Source organism: Calonectris borealis, chromosome 7, assembly GCF_964195595.1.
Source record: "Calonectris borealis chromosome 7, bCalBor7.hap1.2, whole genome shotgun sequence".
Taxonomy (NCBI): Eukaryota; Metazoa; Chordata; class Aves; order Procellariiformes; family Procellariidae; genus Calonectris; species Calonectris borealis.
In genome coordinates, this window is record NC_134318.1 from 24883047 (window position 1) to 24905644 (window position 22598).

General features: G+C 38.7%; 1 protein-coding gene across 14 annotated transcripts in view; it reads right to left on the reverse strand.

Moving 5' to 3' along the window:
- Window positions 1-5705: 5705 nt before the first annotated feature.
- The window catches only part of PANK1 (pantothenate kinase 1), a 47567-nt gene continuing 30674 nt past the window's right edge, over window positions 5706-22598 (reverse strand). For 13 of the 14 annotated variants that reach the window (XM_075154664.1, XM_075154662.1, XM_075154670.1 and 10 more), the window contains 5 exons: window positions 15807-16060; window positions 13336-13512; window positions 12804-12927; window positions 7865-7990; window positions 5706-7229 (listed from right to left, as the gene is read on the reverse strand). In XM_075154664.1, the coding sequence (XP_075010765.1) occupies window positions 7170-7229; window positions 7865-7990; window positions 12804-12927; window positions 13336-13512; window positions 15807-16060 (741 nt within the window). In that variant the 3' untranslated portion in view covers window positions 5706-7169. The other variant, XM_075154674.1, reaches the window with a different exon arrangement.

The following is a 22598-nucleotide window of genomic DNA, read 5'->3' on the forward strand; positions in this document are numbered from 1 at the left end:
AAGCATCTGATAGTGGAGAAAAATATCAGAAATTGAAAAAAGAAGTCTTCCTGACAGAAGCTAAGCTAACCTTGGTGATTCTTCCCATGAATAAAAGGGAAGTTCATTTTCAGGGGTTGGTGCCTCTTTTCTTCTGCTTATTTTTTTTTTGATGCAATTTCTCATGTGATGAGAGCAAGGGGTGGAGGGGAGAGAAGACTCTTATGAAAGTTCAGTACCTGAATATTTTCTGTCCTACCTGCAAAAGAGCAGCTGTAGTGTGAGACGGGTTATGGGTCAGCCTGCAGCCCTCATCAGAAAGCAGCTTTAGTTTCCCTTGCACCGCCCTTCCCTCTTCAAAGAAGAGGCAAGCCAGTGATGCATAGGGAGTTGCCACGCTGCACAGGCAAATCTGCTGGAGAGACGACTTCAAACCTCCTACATTTGAAGAGAAGAGAGAACTTACTTTCTAATCTAAAAAAGAAGTGACTAAAACACTGGGAAACATGGGAGTGGTTTTGGCTTATCTTGTATATGTTTCTGGATTTTTTTGTGCACAGGCTTTTGTAGCCAAGTGCAATATGCTGAACGCTAGCTGGGTAACAGCATGCTCCATGCTTCGGACATAAGAACAGCATGTATTTGTTCACTTAGTCAAATAACACTAGGGGTAAGGTTGCTCAAAAAACAAAACAATTCTGCTAAAAGGAACTAAAATATCTTTTAAGTACATTCAGAATTTTGTGATTCGTTTAGCCAGCCAGCTTGGAAAATGGAAAATTCATTTGTTAGTTTAGTTTTTTTTGAATTTATATGCATTACTTTACAGTTAACTTTTAAAAGTATTAGAAGAGTAAAAATAACTGTCAAATATAAGAGAGCGTTCTCACTGTTCAAATCCATTCCAATAATAATTTTTTATTTCAATCTTCAGGTGGAGCCTGCGCAACCTTCTCAGGGGAGAAGCTTCTCATAGCTTCAGTTGCCTTGCCCACATTATACTACTGCATTTCACAAAACAGGTGTTCACAGACCGCATTACTGTGCTGCCTCAGTTGCACACTGGGCTAAGGGTATGCCGAGAATCACGATATCCATGGGGTAATGCCAGTGGGAGGACAGAGGGGGCAGATTCAGTAGAGTAGGTAAAAATACTATTATCTCAACACAGTATTACATCTGCCAGTTGGTAATGATTTACCGATTTACACAAGAAAACTTCGATTGCAGTCACCCAACTGATGCAACTGTTATAAAAGCTTGTAGGAAAGAACCTTTTGATCAACAGATTTTTTCCTACGGGCTTGAGGCATATTTCTTGATCCTTACTGGCACAAACATATTCCCACTTCCACCCAGCCTAGCATTTGCATTCGGAACTCCTACAAGCTGAGACCAGCTATTTTATTTTTGTGCAATTGGCTAACACATACGAATGCAAAACAAAACCCCAAACAACAAAAAACCCGACCATGTCACAATATACCAGTGGCCACACCATCTTGTGGCTTGAAGCACTGATGTCTGTTGCAACAATCTTCTACATTATCAAACCAGTGGCTGTTCTTGATGAGGCTCTGTCTTGCTCTAAGTGTTTTTCCTCAATGCTTTCAAGGCAGCAGAGAATATGTATTCTCTTGCAAGGGTAAGTTCCTCTCACAAAAGAATTTAAACCAAAAAAGTATGCTACTTGGGAAAAGAAATAGTTCTAAAATATTATCTGAGAAAGTGGTAACATGGCTACCTGAGGCCACATCCTCATGGATGGGCATAAATGGAGATCTCAGTAACAGGGGTAAACACAACTCGGAACACACGCTGCCACGGCTGCTTTGGTACATCTTAGCATTTGTTAAAGGGCAACTTCTGCTTTGTACTAGCCACCATGTTCAGATTTGCTCAAACATCGAAGTTTGCAGAAAGATGGATGCGTCATCCATCCAAAAAGCTGGAAAACAGTGAAGCTGTCAACTTGGAAAGCTGGAAGTGCTCTGATCATCACAACAAAATAAGCAAAACCACTTAAGAACAGGGAGTGACACATTTGCTTTTTTCAGTACAACATGATGCCATTTCAGGCTGTTTGCCCTCCTTCATTGCCGTACATCAAACCTTTAACTTGGTGCTTCATCGTTGCATCTACAGTGTTTAGAAATAAAACAGGCAGCACCAAAGCACTCTGCTCCGGGGGCTCCGCTGGCTGCGCCACCCTGTCATTTGTAAGCAGCTTGGGGTTTACCGCGGGGGAAGCTGCAGGAGGCTGCTGACCCCTTGCTGCAACCAGCTGCTTTGCACAGCTGCGCACAACAGAGCAAATTGCTGAAGGCCAGCAGAAAAAAGCCATGTTTCTGCCAATATGATAGAACTGGTTTTGACGTAAAAAAAACATTCGGAGGCCAGTACATCCCCTACTGTGTCCTTCATGTACTGAGACAAGCAATGTGAGACCAGGCTATTGCCTGCACTGGAGAGCACACGTGCATCTAGACAGAGACCTAACGCTTCAGCACGGGCCGCTGGGTACTCTACACGGGGGTGCTCAACCCAAGTAATAACCATTAACTGCTTTAGCTCACAACCACCCAGCCGCACCCTCCCTTCACCTCAGAATTAGGAAAACACTGCCTGCCATTCTGTCATACAACCTGGCCTCTGCCACCCATCTCGCGCTGGTTGCACTAACGAAGAGCTAGTTTATTGCCTACCCTGCAGTGCCCTTCCCACCTTGTCCATGTCACCGCAGAAACCTCCAAAGGTGCTGCTGCCATGTCCCTTTCCCAGGCTAACTAGCTTCCCCTCGTCTCAGCTTTTCTTTACTCATTTCTTTTCCATCTCCCCAAATGCCAGTACCTCCTCTTGCTTGAGGTGAACCTCAATTCCCAAGGCAGTTAACAGGTTCTCCTAACTTTTACAGTTAGAACCACAATTTTTATTTGGCCTCTTTTTGTTGGGATTTTTTTTGGGAAGGCAGTGGGGGAGGTTTGAAGAACAGACACTTATTGCACAGTCCCCACATCTCTCTTTTTCTCTCCAAAACCACTAATAATCATGCAACTAGTAAGTTCCAATCAGCACCAGTAATACTTAAAGAATCAGAAACTGGATTCAGTTTTTAGGTTTAAACAAGCATTTATTTTCCAGGATATCCTAGATATCAGATGTCCTCTACCTCCCAGGTACTGAGAGGTAGCAAGAAATAAAACAGACTGTGGTCTTTTTCATAGCCTGTATTTCATTTAATCCCAAACTCAAAGACACCTTGTACTTTAAAAACAGATCCCAGCAGAACAACTCATCCAACTGGAAACAATCATGTATGTTTATTTTGTCATCAGTTCAACCCCATACGGTTTTCCCATCTCTAAAATTCTGCTGTGTCCTGCCAAAAATCACTTGCAAGTATCTTGTGACAGCCTACTGGGAACACAAGAGCTAGTAACAGTGAAACACCAGGACAGCTTTGCTGAGGTTGGAATGCACTGCAAACATCCCACTTGTCCTAGAAGTCAGATTCCTGTACTGCCCCCCCACACCCCATACTAGTCTTCTCTACTGAATCTGATCAAGCAAATACTGTATCTTAGTCATCTCTTACTCTTCAGCCAGCATTAGCAACTGTTCCCCAATAATTTAGTCCAAAAACTTTAAAACATAGACCCTTCTTCCTACAGGATGTAATTAGACTTTTTTGTCAAAACCATTAAAATTCGGGGTTTCTCGGGGGGAGAGAATGAGGAAAGTAGCATGTGTTTCAACAAGAACAGATGTTCGAGTCCAAAAGAAGCAGAACTTGGCACAACTGAAAGCAAGGAATCTCACTCATTCTGCTCCAACTTACCTTAATAATTACCTTAACATGTTTCAGAAAGAGGAGCTAGGTCAACACAGCCTAGCTTGTTAAGAGATCTTATCAATTTCTACCAAAACAAGTACTTTGAATACATACTAGATCTGCAAACTCACTGATCTTCCTTAGGGAAGTCTGCTCCTTCACCCTCACCATTCTCAAAACAAAAAGGTCCAAGGATCTCGGTATTTCTAGGTTCTCAATACAACTCTTCCATAGGGGTGCAACACAGCTTTGCTTGCTCAAATTTCCAGTTTGTACCAGTTATACGTAGTAAAGGTTCATCTATGTAGTCAAATAAGACTCTTGAACTGTTTTCAGACTCTTTAGATACCTGTGCAGGAGGAAGTCGGATAAAGAACCCTCCCACCAGATGAGTGTAGGCAGCAACTGGATGCAAAACACAACCAGAAAAAAAATCAAGATAACAGTGATGCTCTTAGAACAGCCCCAAAGTCCTTCCCTATGGCAAAAATATTGGAACAGTGCTAGAAATCAATCACACTGTCATTTGTCCATTACCTTAATTACGGAGGAAATACATGTGAGGAAAACAGGAGTTGGGATTAGCGAAGGCAGGCAAAGCCTAAAGGTAAAGAAGCAAATTACAGCACTAGCAGATTCATATGATGATGCTGGTGGGAAAGGAGAAAAAACAAAGTCAGCTGTAGATTTCAAGGTAACAAATACTTTTGCAGTAGGCTTTCCTCCCTCAGGAAAGGAAGAATTTAACTTACAATGTCATTTTCCTCTTACACCAGCCTCCTCCAATTTCTCCTACTTAGTGACTTCTCATAACTCTCCATCCTATTTAGTTTGCTAATATTTTTCCCAATCAAATGTACTCATTTGAGTAGTATATACTTCAGAGTATTTTTTTCCAGTCTTTTAACTTCGGCAACTTACCTATGAAGCATTTTAAATTTCAAATCAGCATTTTGAAGTTAAAGATTTATTTTGTGCTTCTTTTAGAACTGCTGTGATCAACTTAACTGACAGTCCCTGGAATCTTACAGCTGACGTTAGGGCTCCCAGAATTGTGCTGTCCTTCTTCAACCACGCAGCCTCAATTTGTGCATCTTTCATAGTCCATATGTATTTTCCTGAATTACTTGCTAGGGTTTAAAAAAAATTTTTTTTGGAGGATTAGATGATTTTAATCTTAAAAGAAGTGCTATTTCATATTTGTTTACTTAACATTATATTCTTCCTTCACATAACTATAAATGCTAAGAATGCAAGAACACCCAAGTGATAGATATTCCCACATCAAATTCCCTTCAAAAATTGACCAGGGAGACAAAGAATCTCTCTCTAAAATAAACAAACCAACCCCACAAATTGCCCCAAGCTCCACCACTTTAGCAAAGCATATTTATTGTCGATGTTATGCTTCCCTCTACGGTTTATTGTAAGAAGTGCAGTTACCTCTTAACATTCTGAAGTCTTCCTAAACAAAACAAAAAAAACCCAACACAACCAAAAAACCCACAACCAACGCCCCTCCCCCCCCCAAATCAACATACAAACCAATCTTTAGTTGCAGGCAAAACTTAGCAAATAAGCTTAAAGAAAGTTTCGTTTTGTTAATGGAAAATTGGGGGCACTGAGCAGAACTATCCCCACTTACCTCAAGCTCAATATTACATGAAATGTCAACTACAACATGCCAGTTGTCTCACGTTGTAGTTTACAGTCTATGAAAAAGTCAACTTCAAGCAGGCAAAAAGCTTCAAAGACCAAAGCAATGTAACAAAAAGTAAAAAACTGTCAAGAACCAAAGAATTATCATGGAAATAACTAGTGTATGTGTCACAAGACAGTGTTATGTATTTCACATAATTGATTTCAAGAAATAAATTGCAGAGATACATTAAAATCGTCAAAACAGTAGTGGTCTTTATTTCCATCAGACAAGTTAACACTTCGGTTAATATGAATTTATTTCAACATTTGGGAGATATGCAAATTAATGACTATTAAAAAAGTGAAATAAACCCCATTCCAAAAATATATTGGATAATACATGTGTCTGAATTTTATACTGTCCCTCTGATGAGCCCTTTACATTATGTGACATCACATACAGTTTTGCAAGACAAAATAATTTATGAACTGGTTTTCAGCCTCTTCTCTGTGAGCCCTCATAGTGTCTAAGAAAAGCAAGTTTACACATGCTACGCAGACACCTAACTACAAAGATTTCAAAGGGGTCTCAATTCAACTGGGAAAAAAAAAACATCTAGAGATGTCCGTAAATCAAAAAAAGGCAGAAAATACTGTGTTGGAATAAACACTCAAATCTTAGTGTCCTGGAAGGAAAGTTAACATTAGTTTAAAACCAGAAAATACATTAGTCAGTATTTTTCTAATTTTAGAAACTGGGCTTTGAATAATGCAGTTATCAGTTGTTCTCGATTAAGATCAAGTTAAAAATTGCAGACTACAGAAGAGTCTTCAAATAAATGAAAACAATTCTCCCTTTGTCATCTAACGCCAAGTATGTACCATATAAATAACATCTGTACTACAGAACTCTTCATATAGATCAGAGATTTTCAACAGAAACAGGATTTAATTTTAGTGTTAAGCCAATAACTAAAATTTTAGTTAGCATCTTTTTAAAAATTTTTAATACAGAGGAGAATTAGTCCTGCAAAACCAGTTAGCAGTCTGTTCCTGTTGCAAGTCATGACTACTGAAAAATTACAATCTTAAACCCGCTGCCCCCGCCAAGTTTTCTCGTAGTCTTGCCAAGAAACCCATATAGTCACAGAAAGCTTGTAAATTTTTTTTTTTTGGGGGGGGGAATGCTAAATAAAAAAGTGTCTCATCTAATGAGGAAAGGAAAGGCAAAAAAAAATCAATGACTAGTTTTCACAGTAAAATGCATCAGCTTTGTAGTTTCATTTGAAACCAAGAACAAATCATGAAACGTCATGAAAATAAGATAAAAAAATCTCCTAGAGTGATTACTAAATGAAGTTAAAATTACCACACTAATCAGTAAACCCCAGAAGAAAAGCAGATGCCTCATATCACAGGTCCTACATTAAACAGTATCCACTTTTTAAAATAAATCCATAAAATCTGTATGTTTGGCCACTTTGCACATTTTTCCCCTAAAAAATACAGTGTACAGAGAAAAAAAAATTTCGTTATTCCCAGTATGAATTCTGAAGTATAAGCTCAAAACCCAGAAGTTAAAGATCAGCTAAAAGGATTTTAAATTATTTACAAATCCAGCAGGTAGAACTACCATAATGGCTTCATTTCCATCCTTGTAGTGGCTTTCACTCTTATCCAGCAGCATCTGCAGTAGGAATCTCTTCAGACAGCTTCATCACTGATCATCTGTCATTTTAAGTAATTCTAGAAGAGCCCCAACAGCTCCAAAATAACCCTTTAAACAAGGCAAAAGCAAACCAAAACCAATCAAATTCCAAAATAAGACATAAGCATGAGCATCTATAGTCTTCAGTTCTGTTAAGGCAATTAAAAGACCTTTCTTGTAAGATCAGTCCTGCTGTGCCAAGTATTTGCTGTATCTGAATTATGATTTAACATGATCTTGTTTAGGTCCAAGAAAGGACCTTATACCAGGGGAAATCTTACACAGTTCTCCAAAATTATCAAAAAAGAAGAAATTACAGAACCACTATAATGATGCTGCAGGGCAGTTATGAACACATCCATCTGACAGTCACCTCAAAATTATGCTTAGAAAAATTAATTCTAGTTGAGGTTTATATACCAGACCACCAGACCACAAGTGAACATTGTTGGTACTAGGGTCAGAAAGCAAAAATAAGAGCTGTGCAACATTTAGCAACAAATACCACAAGATTAGTGATCAAGTCAGGGAGTGAACAAGGGGTATTTTCAAATGAATTTGTAATTAAATTATATTTATGCAGAACTTAGTTTCTGCATTCACTTCAAAGCAATGGCATTGAAATTCTCCCTTTTAACTTCACCAAGTCAAGAACCACAAGATTTTTATACTACAAATAAAAAGTTCAACATGTATTTCCTTACCTCATGTTCCAAAAACAGAGCTTTCAGCTGACCCTTGGACCAATAATCCATAGCATATGCTAGCACCTTCATAGAAATCATATTAATTCTGAGAAAGTTGCCAACAAATACCACCTTGTCGATATTCTGTAAAATTGAAAAGCAGACCAGCAAAAATTATATTCAGCTATATTATTTGCCTCATTCAACATGTACTTCTGCCTCCACTAAAAAGTCAAATGGGAATTTTGAGTTACATTTAAGTTCTCCAGGCTGAAAAGTAATAAAATTAAAAAATAACTGCAGTTACTGACTGCTAAATAGAGATGTTGCAAGGGGGGGGGGGGAGGGGGGGGCGAAGAGAAGTTTTATTCCAAAGAAAGTGAGAGGCTGATGTCACAGATGGTGAATATTTGCTTAAAAGCCCAAGACCTTCCCAACATGAACAAGATTATGAGTGTTTTGTTGTTTTGGTTTCTTTTTTTTTTTTTTAATTGTGTATGACATGGCTGCACTGAAGACACTTCTTCCTTCTGTTTGTTAAATGAAACAACTTTTCAGAGATCACTATGATTATTAAATCCAGATGGAGAACCTCTGAAGGATATCTGAGAAGGATTACATTAGAGATGGGAAAAAGCATCTTTCATTATCGATTATCTGGACTGTGGTTCCATTTTCAAAAATCAAGCAAAAGATGGCCTACATGATACTTGACATGTGTTGCATTCCTTTGTTTCAAAGCTCACTTGAACTCAGTTTTCACAGAGAAGCTTGATTTTTGAACAACCAGCACTATGCTGTGAGCAAGAAAGCCAGACACTGTCCTTACTTGTATGCACATCAGTGCATGTAAGCAACAGTTCTGGTGCTTAAACAATGCCCCTAACTATCTTACCACGCCCAGTTTTGCCTGTTATGCATAAACATTTTGAATTGGTGTACCATATCGTGTTCACCATACACCAGAATCGGTCCAGAAGATTCAGCAGGAGGCCAAATCCTGGAGACATAAGCTTTTACAGGAGTCTTGAAGGAGCCCTAGAAATGTATCTTCAAGAGTCCCCTGCTGAAAATTACCAGCAAAAATATGCATAGAGGCTAGAATTACCAAGTGTTACCTCTCTAGATTCACACAAGTCTATAAAGCCCAACACTTGGATCTGCAGCAATTACTTTGCTGCAGACCGCAGTTTTGTCGTATCCAGTACTATCCATGTGACATACCAGAGAACATCCTCACCTGAATACTCAGTACTGGAGAGTGCTGTTACCCAGGTGCAATAATTCATTTATCCAGTCTCCGATGACTGAGTGACATGTCTGATTGTCCTCAAACCAAACTTTATTTAAATAATTCAGGTGTATAGTCATCTATCCCCTTAGACTCTGCAGTCACATCAACATGCATTCATACTCATTCCTAGGAACTTGTATGGCTGAAAATAAAAACTTCTCAAATTTCAAAATGCTGCTATTACACATGGCCAAGAGCACTTTGCATCCTCTGACAAGGCAGTTTTGTCTCTGAAGTAATTTCTGACAAAGGAGGGGCAAACATGTAACTAATTAATTTCCTTTAATGCAATACCATCAAGTTGATTAGAATCTACATTCGATTTCCGTTAATTTTTTTTCTTTTGCTGAATATACATACCAAGCCACTGTTACCAGAAATTCAAGCAACCAGTATCTAACACTGAGTATAAAAATTACTGAAAAATTTAAATCTAAAAATACTAGTCATATCTACTAGAATAGTGGAGTGAGTATCAACATGCAAATTTCAATTCAATTTTATTTTCTAACATTCCTTGACTTGACAAGGTTAAAAATTATGTTAAAGATGTAAAGTTTCCTAGATTTTTGAACTGAACTAAAAACAGCTTTAGCATGTTTCAGGAGTCAGAAAACGAAGAAATGCTACTTTTATCTCTTAAGGGAGTCTTGCCAATTTACTTTTAAATTGTTCACTGTTGAAATATTCAAAGCTGAAAGACAGAAGTCTTGAACTGATGAAGGGATGGTGATGAAATGCTTACTTAAGCTAGCCAAATTGCAACACCCTGGAAAAGACATGCACCCTCCCACTCTGTCAGGTCTTGCTAAATTGTTCAACTATCCTGCAGTAGAAAGTTATAGTATAGCTTCAGTATAGAATATATAGTATATACATATATTTGCCAATTTAATTGAACATGGGAATCTGTATCAAAGATGCAATTAAAAAATTCTGCACATATTTTTGCAAGAAGCCTTGTTCAGATGCAACTTACATGTTCTGCTAGTAGGAAAAGGATAAACCAGGGAGATTGGTTTCCTTTATGCAGTTCTGCTGTGCCTAGGACAGACTGTTTCAAATGATGTGTAGCCAAATGGTTCCAGACTATGGAATTTTTCTACCCTACTGCCAACTTTGTGCAAGCAAACTTTGCTTTGAAGTTCTGCAGACAGAATATTTCATTTATTCCCCAGCCTCATTTTCTCCTGCACATATGCAAGTCATTTTCAACACAATATTAAAGCTGCAATCACTGGGGCGGGGGGAAGAAAAAAAGAGAAGAAAAGAAAAGGAAAAAGCCCCCAAACTTATCAAAACTCATGCTTCAAGGCATAAATTGATTTTGTCAAAGAACCTAAAAGTGAGCTTCACCATAACCCTAATCTAATACACACAAACTCCACAAAAGAATACATCATATTCAAGTTTTTTTAAGCTCTTATTTGGCCATTTCATTTATCAAGCTTAGTGAGAGTCAGAGCTGTATCTCCCAAAGGCAATTTAGGCATCTAGATTATTTAGCAGAATGACAGCATTACTTTTTCCCCCCCGAGAGCAAGCTATCCAGAGATTAGCTGACTTGCAATGATATATCACGTCCGCAATCTTTTTTAATAATATGTAAAGCTCCCAAAGAAGGTTTTTTTCTCTAAAGCTACAGAATAGATTTAGTTCTGTTGGAGAAATTCTACTTTGACATTGTCTGGGAAATGAAGAATACTTGACACATCAATCCGTGTTTCTCCACAAAATTCTATGGATCACATCCAGTTTTTGAGCAAGCCTGCCCACAAAACAAAGATGTTAGGAACTTTTTCACAATGACTCAGAAGCATTAGTTTCATTAGTAGCCTACTTCCTCCTCTGAACGCATCGCATGTGGTTCCCTGCTGCAACTCTCCATGCTTTGATAGCCCTGTACAATGCTGCTTGAACTCCATGCCACAAGGCAACACTGTAAAGAAGCTGAAAGCAAAGAGAACACTGAAAGAGAATCATCCTGACTGAAAGAGTCAAATTGCCAAAAAAAATAATGTCTGTAGCCACTTTTCACGATGAAGGGAGGTTATCAGTGGCATTTGATAGGGGCATACACTGAGACTTGTGCTCTTCCACATATTTTGAAAGTGCTCTAGAAAGGGATATTGGCAACAAACATAACATTTATTGGCATACAAAGTTATTCAGGAGAGTCAGAATAAAAAATGAACAGCATAGCAACGCTGAAGAGACTTACACCCAGCGACTGAGGAACAAAATGGCAGATGAAGTTTAAATTAAAAAAGTGAAGTGACACAAATGGAAGGGGGAAGAGACAGAGAGGCTTCAGTATTCGGACACAATGATAGGCTCCAAATTAGCCACCACCACACAAGAAAGACTGTGGAGTGACTGTGGATGGTTTCTGAAAAATAGGAGATCCATGCTCACAAAAATAAAATATTAAGAACTGTTAGTAAAGGAACTCAGAACACAAAATTTATCAATATGCCGTCACATAAATTCATTGTGCAACCACACTCTGAATACTGCATGAAGATCTGATCATTTGATCTCAAAATTAGAACCACAAAAAGATTAAAAAGACAAAATGAAACAGTGGAAAAGAGACACAGAGTGTCTTCCGTAGGAGCGGAGATGAAGTATTAGGACTTTCTGTCTTGGAAAGACCAAGAGGGAGATGTGGTAAAGGTTTATTTAAAAAAAAAAAAAAAAACAAGACAAAACAAAACCCACCAAAAGCACTAGTGATGAATTATTTCCTATTTCTCATAAAGGAAAAAGCTAGATAGGACCCAATAAAGTAATCAGATGGCAGTTTTGGTTTTGTTGGGGTTTTTTTGGGGGGTATGGGTGTGTTGTTGATTAAAAAATAAAAAAGAAGCACTTTCTTCTAACCACAGAATGCTGTGGAGCTAAAAACATCAATGTATTAAAAAAAGAGATTAGATAAATTCATTGAGAGCAGACAAAAGAGCTTAGTTATCACGTAATAGTAAAGGATGCAATTTGCAGCTCAAAACAAGTGTCTAAATGTTTGGGTTTTTTGGTTTTTTTTAAAACTGCTGGAAGCTGGAAAGGTGTATGAATGGAACAATCCATCCATAGTTATCATGCCTAAAGAAAAGAATGTAACAAGCATCTGATAGGAGTTTGAGGCAGGATAATGAACTATATTTTTCTTCTCTCTGATCCAATACAATGGATCTTCTATCTATCAAAACATTTAACAAAAAACACAGTTTAAACCCATCATGCTATGGAAACAAGGCAGGCAAGATACTATTTAAACAAAAAAATCTGTCATGGTATAGTGAGATCTGTTAATAACGACAAGGTAATTGAGAGTATTAATTTGGATTACAAAGGCGTTAATTATCTATATATAACAGCTTGAGAGCAACTGAACAGCTCTAGGCATCAATGGTTCAAGGAGACCTTTACAGTCAACTTTTCTCCCCTCTTCCTGACTTCTGAAGTGCAAAGTACCTTACACTTTGCATCAAAGCATACACATAATACAAATCACAACAGTTAGGACCCAACATTAAATATATGCATATTTACCAAGGCCAGTTACACACCTACTATACCAGCAATTTGCATTTTTGTATTCTGATAATCTTACTATGTTGTTTCTAAAAGTTTTAACCTTATAGTAAAAATATGCTATCTTACCTCATTCAATGCACACATGCGAGCAATAGAACCTATGTTGTTGGTGATGGTGACCAAAGTAGCTCTGGCCAAGTCCTCTTTACTGATGGAATCTCTCTTTTCTTTACTCATCATATGACCAAAGCTGTGTGAGGAAGATTATTCCTTTTAATGAGAGTTATTTAGGAGTGCTAAAAGGCTTTAGAAATTTTATCATTTAATAAGCTTGGATTTGATATCCATCAATTTGAGACAGATTTGAACATGAGAAAAGGGATCTCATTGGAAAGGCAGAACAATGAGCAAAGACACTTCTTCTAAAGTAACTATAATTTAAATGGAAGCAAACTACATCAAGCATTGCTTATACCTGTTTAAAAAAAAAAAAAAAAGAGTAAGAAGTAGGTGAAAGATCTAAGGACAAACCACATGATACATTCAGAGTGACATTTCCACATGGACATAGTGCATAGTCCAGGGATTACTCACTCAGTTCAGCATACACAGTAAGTTTCCCAAGGAACTCCTTAAAAACAGCTCAGTTAACACGTACCTTGATGCTACAGCAGACCCCTGAAGGCCAAACCGCTCATAGTCTCCTCCGTAAATGTCTTTCACCAGCTTATCCACATTGGTGCTGTCTCCTTTTGCGGCCATTTCTAGTGCTTCTTCAAACGTCTCACAGCCAGTCAGCAGACAGCACAGGCCCAAGAACGTTCCTCCTCCAAGACTAGAAAAGCACAGTTCCTTCAGACCAGCAGCTTGAGCCAGCTTTTACCACAGCTCTTCAGACTCCCGTTTTCAACATAGTCTACACAGTTACCACCTATATCTTGCAACCCGTCCCTCAGAGAAGCAAAGACAGACACCCTAAATTGAGTTTCTATTTAACACAAATGTCATCCAGCGTGGTTTTAACTGAACCACTCTTAAGTCTTTAATATTTAAATAAGAGAAATGATGCTAAATAAAGGGTTAGTTGAGAATAAGGTCCAATCCAACACCACAGATGTCAGTTTGCTATTTGTAGCACTTCAGCAAATTTTCCTTGTGCAAGAATAATTAGCCCGCAGATCACTTAAGTCAGTGATGAAAGAATAAACAGTGATCACAGCTAAATATCTATGCAGAGGCAGGCAGCCAAGACAGATCTTGTCCCCCTATCCAGTGGCAGGAAGCAGTCTGGTTGGTTCCCGTTCAAACCAAGGCTAGCATCAGCCCTGAATGTCTCAGCCCTCCAAAGAACTCTGAGCAAGGAGCAGCACTTTAGTATCTTGTATGGGCTTAAGTACAGTATTTACTGACTACAAATTTAGCAGGGAATATTTGACTGTGCCTAACAGGTTGCTAACTCATTTCATTAAAATTCTACTTTGGACTCTTCAGTCTTAACAGACATGAACTTCAACTTACTAACCTCTACATCCTTCCTCATTCTTTCTTAACCCTTGAGAAAGTTAGCTTATTTGCACTGATTACAGTCACACCGATTGGAGCCACTGTAAACAAGAGGATCAGTGAGACACCACACTTGCACTTCACAAAAAAGCACAGGAGGTCAGACAGGAACACCATTCAGTGAGTGCTCTGAATTATTAGGCAAGTTTTTCAGAACACACCTAGTAGCACTGTAATATATTCAGTATCTGAACAGTAGGAAGCTCTGCACACCATCCACAAGACAGTATTGATTTCATCACGTATAACAGGTCAGCAAGCCACTGCAATCATGTTTTTCCTTTCATAGTGGAAAGGATCAGAAGAACATCTACAGATATCAAAAGGGCTATGCTTGAAAAACAACCAGAATTGCAAGAAAACCAATACCTCTTCCATTCAACTTGCGTTCATCTGTATTGTATACAGAAAAACGGCTCATGGATACCATCGTGGCAAAGATATGCCCTAGATAAGGCAACAGAAGACATATATGCAGTATACAGGAGAAACTTTATTAATATGTACCATGCACTGAAGAACAGAATGCAGCTTTGGAAGGGACTATAGCAAATCCAAAAAGCTTCTTTGGTTGTTGTTTTAGAAGGGGATTTTTTTAGGTTTCTATTTTGGTGGTTTGTGTGTTTTTGTTTTTAAGATTACAAGATTACTAAAAATGAAGTATATCAATTTAGTTTAAATGTGTGAGGAAGAAGTGGGATAGATTTATTCGTATTTTTACTACTAGTCTGGATGGACACATTTGTAACTAAAGTGGTTTCCTATAAGTAAGCACTGTTGCCACATCTATAAAGTAAGCTTAAACAAGCCTCAGGCTGTTTTTTGGCCTCGAGAACAAAATTCTGCATTCACACTACTGAACTCCTGAATTCCTAAACAGAGTAGTCAGATTTAAATCTCTTACTAAACATAGGCCAGAAACCATTTCAACTCAGCTGTACCCTACAAATCATTTCAGAGAGCACTAGCTGACCCAGGCTGAAATCATGCTGAGGACAAAGTAAGAATACAGACAATCAGATTCTAGTCTTTACATGCTGGCATTCCTTAATTTACCAGCATGGTCCAAAGACTAGTACAATCAGTAAGGAAACAAAAGATCTAGTGAAATTCCTCTGCCAAAATCCAGTAGTAGCAGGTAATTCTACAAAGTTTTCCTATATCCTGGATACATTCTAACTACTAAGAAGAGGTTTGTGTTGAGCCCAATATTTTTATTTCACTGCTCTGGCTGTTCTAGTGGATCAAAGTAGGGAAAAGAAGATTCATTTACTGGGACAGCTTTATGTTGGTTGATTCACAGCAAGAGGCAGGAAGTAGGCAAGAACACCAAGAAGAGACTAAGGCAGCTCTAAAGTTGAATGGATCAATGATTTCCCTGATGTAGACCCCCTCTCTGAAGGAATCCTAGGATATTTCCAGCCTTGCTACTGGTGGGCTTTTAAAAGAAATAGGAAGACAAGCACAATTTGGGTCTGCACCTACTAGTCACACTGTCTGGTTCTAGCTGTTCAATTATTAAGGAGAAAAGAAAATAGAATTAAAAGAACATAGAATTAAATTCACCTGGATCCTGTGACTCTCTTATAGTTGTCCTTAGAATACACAGCTAGGATGCTGACCCCTGAGCCTATGTTAACCAGCAGCATAGGATATGGATTATCAAGGCAGTAAGGCTTTTTCTGGCACTGTTCAGGATCTGTAGGATTTTCAAAATAATAGCACTCTGGTTGGCCATTGAAACCAACAGAATCAACATAAAGGAGGCCCTGGATCAAACAGTCCAATTCATCCAGTTTATGGAGTTGTAGATCAGCAATCTGGAAAAGAACAACAAGAAATTAATAAACAAACATTTCCTAGTGTAATACAACACTGAGAAGGACAAAAGGCTCCGCTGAAGCACTTTGATCACTTTAATAGTAACACATTATGCTATTTAAACAGTACAAAGATCTGTCTAAGCATGAAGTCTGAAATAAAAGGAGTTTGCTATCTGCCTGACAACAGGTACCTCCCAAAACAATGATGTGCTGCGCAGTAATGTCATTTAGTTCCTTTGCCTTTGAGATATTCCCTGCTCTGCAAGCAGAAAACATTCCCCCCCCGCCTTCAGTATTCTGAAGCAATAAATTTCTTTCCCCTCATCCCCATCCCAAGAGGAGCTGCGTTTTGCAGCTTTTGGACAGTATCTGACACATGCCTGCACGACAGCATTCCTCAGGATGCAAAGTGCTTTAACTCATCATCCAACTACATTTCCCGGAAATTTAATGAAATATCCAATAGAAGCATTAAGATCAAGAAACTTCAGTTAAAGAACAAGATAGTTAAAGCCTTACAAAGTGTACATGCTTATGTTAATATGCATTAAATATGCAGTGGATTATGCTTAAAAGATTTGCGGGTTTTTTTAGTATTAGCTATTTCTTTAAGTTATGATGAGCATTTTAAAATGCCTTACGAAAAATAGGGTATTCCCAATGTTTGGTGAAAAACAATATAAAAAAACCCAAACAAAAATATTGTCAGGCCCACGCCCCCAGCAAAATGTTCATAAAAATGTAACTGTAACAGAAGGCAGAAAAACAATTATAAGAGCTTAAAAAGGACATTCCCCCTGAGATCTCACAGGCCACCCATGACTGTACTTAAACAGACATGTCTACTTGCCATAGCATTCTGTTTACTGGAATTAGAAATCACATCCCTTTCTCGAAATAGGATACAGTGACAGTCTGTAGAAAGTCTCCTTTCCAGATGACATTGAGCTTAGACTTGTGTTAGGGAGAGGAGAGGGAGGAAAAATAGTAAAGCTGCCTGTCCAAACTCTGAGGTCATTTGCATCCTCACACCTGCAAAGTAGGTCTTACCTAACTCCACTTTCTAGCAGAAAAAGCAACAGGGTATTAGGAACAAAAGGGAGTTACACAGCACAGAGCTGGTTCTTGAACATTTGCATATTGCAGGATGTTTTTATAGCAGCTAATGGAGAAGATTACCTCCACTCACTACCTCCTATTTTTAATTCTGGAAGCTTTATTAAGTCACTATAAAGAGGAAAGATATTTCTGTGGAACAGGCATGGCCAATAGGTTACATTCTTTTGAGCTATTTAAATCTCTCCCCTTAAGTTTTTTCTCTACTTGTACATAGCTCTAACTTGCCTTAACTGAAAGCTAAGACTCTTTGCGTCTGCCCTTTTGTTATACTTGTTAGTCCTCAAATCCTGGAACCATAGAAAAGAAATAAGACCAAAAAAACCCTAAACTAGCAGTCTCAAAGACCTCAGTATAGATCCAGTTATTCATAGGACAACAGAGACAGGTGGAGATCATTTCTTCTTGTTTCAGTATCTCCTCCTGTAACTTTTGCAACCCCTTCATATTTCTTTCTTGGTTACCATATGGCTACACAAATTACAATTACAGAAATGCAGCAAGAAAGACTGGAACCATTTAGCCAACAAACAAAAAAAATAAACGCAAATCAGGAGAAGAGGTTTTTAAAGAAATGTTGCAAAAATCTTAAGGCTGCTTTGCATATATCTTGGATTTCAGCAATTTGTTGCTATTAGACTGAAAGGAAAAGCTCCAATCAAGAGACATGCAATACAAGGCACTAACATAATAAATGCTTCATGCACTCTTTCTCACAATGGACATTGTATGGAGCCCACTAAACCATCACTCATTAGAGGATTTATTTATTTTGTTAAAACCCAGCTAACGCTGCACATAGCTAGTCAAAATAAGGAAAGATTCTATACTAACCGTGATCTTTCTCTAGGTTATGTGCTGTACAATCTCAATTTCCTTATCTTACTGTATACACTAGATGCAGCATGACCAAAAACGATCTAACACAGGTACAGCATGCAAAAACATCCTATGAACTAGAAGCCTGCTATACAAAGACAAGTCATTAGCAGATTTATGGCCCCTACTGTCAGAACCTCTCTTCTCCCATACGCCAAATACCCAGCCACAAGCTGCTTTTGTCTCATCCATGTTATGCTTTCATAAATAGGTAAACATCAGTGAGAGACCTTGCAAGACACGAGCAAGCAATACAAATCTAAGAGTAAAACACTTCTGGTATCAGTGCAAAGACACAGACAAAATCCTTGTTTCTACAAACTCTCCAGTCAGCCCACTAATTTTGTAAAGACAGAACAAAAGAAACTAATCAAAGGTTCTTTTTCAAGCACTAAGCATAGAAGTTCTATTAGGTCCAGCCCTCCACATATAAAAGACATACTAGAATTTGCTCTGCTTTTTATAGCTCTGTGCTATATTTAAGAGCTGATATACTGTAAGAAGAAAAGCCCTATTACTGCTTTCTTTCATGTATGATATCCGTAGCAGACTGAAAAACTATTTTCCTGCATTGTTGCAGCAGTCTGGTTTTCATTTTTGGAAGGAGCAAGACTGCCATCAGTATTCCACATCGATCTGCCTTCATTCAGAGAACGGCAAGCTCTGCAGCCACCAGACCTCTGAGGTTCCAAACAGCTTGGTGAGCCACCACTGTTCTTGTTTCTAAACACAAATCAGGGCACAGATGCAAGAAATGTAGTAACCCAGTCTTGTACAAGAAGCCATAATAAAGCCAGGGTCACAATTCCCAGTCCCTTTCCCTGCATATAGAACTGCCTTTTCTCTATCCGTTTCTTTGCTCACAATGACTCAAGCAGCAAAACTGCATCACAAAATAGATGTGCCTGTAAACATCGTAAAACATGGGTGAGTAAGTATTTCCACCTCAGCAAGGAAAACATGAAACAACCCAGTCCTTTAGAAGTCAGCTGAGGGCAGTCATGACATATATGCAGCAGAGTTGAAGCCTAATGGATCAACATTGGTGTTCAGACATCTTTTCAATGAAGCTCCAGCTCACTCATAAAAGATTTCACCCAGTTTGAATTTTCACACTATTACCGAGTTCTGGCAGGCGCAGGAATGTCCAAACCTAGATGCAGTTACGAGTTCATCTGTCTCTTGGACTTTCAATCAGAAATACAAATTTTTTTCTGTAAGAAACTGTTAGGAACATAACGTCTTGCAAGTTTTTAATTATCAATTACAACAGCCTCATTTACTATATCACTCTGGCTTTTATACGCCTTCTGGGCATTGCTCCAGTTTTTATTTCTTATAATAGCTTACAGTCTAGCTTTTCCTTCCATCTCCCTCCCATTACCCCTCCTCCACTTTCATAAAGACATACTTTGCTTCCTTTATATTTTGATTGTCTTCACCTCAACCCCCACCCCTGCTCCTTTCTGAGCTCAGATGAGGTACGCCCCTCAGCTCATTACACTCCCCAAGGCTGGGAAATATCCACTCACATTAAAAATAAGACAAAGTCTAATGCAAATAAAGGGTAAGCCCAACATTCGCTGAGGCAGAAGAGAAGACAGACTCTGCACCAGCTTTGGGCAAAAAAAGCGCTAGTCTGGGATGCTCTGCAGAGGATCTGCCCTCTCGCCCAGCTAGCTGTAAGGATCTCTTCCCTCTCTTGACAGGGAAAAGATGCACATTGCTTCCCCCCATTCCCTCAGTTTCCTAGCTTCTTGCAGCAGTGGTAACAGAAGGTATCGTGGTTACTTCACCTGTTCTCCGGATGCCACTTTCAACTCCAGCCCAGTCTACACACTACAGGCCAGCACCCACGGCCTGAGCAGCAGTGTCCAGACTCCTCAAGCAAGTGAGGTGCAACAAGATTTTTTGAGTGTCTTACACTAACACAGAGTTACATAGCTTACTCATCCTACAACACAGGACAGTGAGTTTGTTTGTTTTAAGATAAATACAGTCTACAAGTCATCAACAGGCATTCAGTTCATACCACAAAGTCAAGCCTTAGAATCAGCTACTAACTGGCACAAGGAAATCACTCTCCAACAGCCAGGCTTACTCTCAAAGCATTTTTCTTACAGGTTATGGGGAAGGTCAAGGCCTGAGTTTAAGGTTGTGTTGGTAACACATTTCCTTCCTCCCCTGCCCCAAATGTTCTTTATTAAGTGATTGATTTTTGGCCCAGGCCCTGCTTCCACTGAAGCCAGCAGTAAAATTTCTGTCAAGACAAGTCAGGTTCTGTATGTGTCTGTTCAGGAAAGGAATACAAAGATCCCACCTTTGAGCCACTGCAATCGACAGGAATTTTGCAATAGAGCAGGTTTTAGACAAAAGTCTGAATAGCCCTTTCTTCCCTCATCCCCCATGTATCCTTTACATTGAGTTGCTTTACAAAAACTGAGTGACAAACTTAAGAATTTATTCCGTATTACATCAACAGCATACTTCTGTGCAAGTAACATGTGTGTGCTGTCATGGAGATGTCACAGAGTATAAAGAGATTTATATTACAGGTACACAAGCAAATAAGTCTATGTACTCCTTACTTTTACAGAAGTGATGTTACTTAAGCATTTACAGACTATGCGAGGTGACAATATGTAGTTGGGGAAAGGAGGGAGGATTATCAGAATTAGGCGACAGATTCATCCATGCCTTAATACCACTGTTACCTGAAAATAAAGTCAGACAGCCATAAAGACCAGTCATTCAGAAAGGGAAAAAAAAAACGAATAAAAACAAAATGAAGAAAAAACACCCTAAGCTGGAAACAGTCCTTTTAGTGAATTACTTGCTGATGCTCTTCCATGAACATTAAGTATAACCATATGGTTGGTAAAATTATTTCTGTGATCTAGTTTAATGAATAGAGTCAGTTTTCCTACTTCTAGGGGAAGCATTCAGATCTTAATGAATCAAATGATTTGCCAGGCTACTGATCGTTATTACTGGCAGTCACTGAGCAGTTCATGGAGACTTCTCCAGGTCTCCTCCTATCCAACACTGTGGATCACATGAGAGGGAGGTCAGATAGCTAAAGCTTTGTAGTTTTAGTTGTCTTTCTATGGCACAGAAGACAGGCTTAAGGTAAACAGAAGATGCCTCCCTATTTTATTGTATTTTTTAATACACAAAAGCAACAGAGATGTCTAGATCAAACCTATAACTCATTTAGCGAATCAGAATTAGACACTGGAACAGGCAAGTAACGACAGGGTGTTTGCTTGACTATTTTAAGGAGAAAAAGCTGCTAAAATTTTAGAAGGATTTCTTCTTTGGGATTTGAATGCTGTTTTGCAATATGTTGCATCTTTTGTCCTAAATCTATGCAATCCTGAAAGTCCCATAAGCATTTAGAAATACCATGAAAGACAAATAACTTAAAAGCATGTACATAAGGAAATAAAGGGCCAGAACAAAAGCATATTACCTATATCAGTTTCATGAGTTTCCTAGCATTTAGCCAGATTTTTTGATGAAATTAACAACATTCACAAACATACTTTAGTTTTTCCACATTACTTCTAGGTAACAGAAACAGTAACATTTAAAGCCTCCTCCGTGTAAGGCATTATACAACATTGAATCCTGCAACAGCATGATATTATACTTGGCACATGTTCTCTACTTCTACAGGTGCATTAGAGTGATTAAATATTTGAAACAGACATTTCAATGCTTTGAGAGAGCAATCCTGAAGCTGTTGTCCAATGTCAATTTACAGTCAGCAGAACACACTGAGATAGCCAGCTGCTGTTACAATGGCTAACAAAGTGTGACAATTTAAGTGCCAGGACACTCAGCCCTTCGAGAGAGATTAAGCAAGCAAACCTTCGTGTAATGCACATGTATTTTGCTTCTGTAATACTCTATGGATATTACAGTTTGAGCCAAAAAATACTTGGTATAAAGGAAGGTGTGGAACTGGATTGCTGTAAGAAGAGGTGTCCAAAGCACTCACTCAGGTGTGAATGCACTTCACTGATTGCTCTACACTACAAAACACCCCAGCCAGCCTTTATAGCGTTTTTCTTAAACTACCTACAAGTGTTGCAGCACACAGAATGTTAACTAATACTGCAGAGATGTGGGATTTCATGCCTAAGTCCACCAGTAATTTGCTATGTGACCTCACATTTTTGTACAATAGCTAGCAAAACAGCCCCAACTTCAGTTGCTACATCGATTACATTGCAGCTGAGATGACAGAGACTGGTCCCTCAGTGTAAATTGCGTATTTACACCAGATAAAGCCAAAGCCATGGTGAGAAATGCCTAGCTGTGATAGCCACCAGGTAACTTCCAGTTCAACTCTACAGCTGTGGGAGCGAGGGACATGAACTTACCTACTAAGTAAGCAACTCTAGCTGCTATTACATGATGCAGGAGAGATGAATTTGGGAAGATTGACCATTCCAAAGGGATAGTCAGCCTCTTCAGAAAGTCTCAAAGTGACCTCCCATTGTCACTAGAAAACATGACCTGAATCATCCCCTGG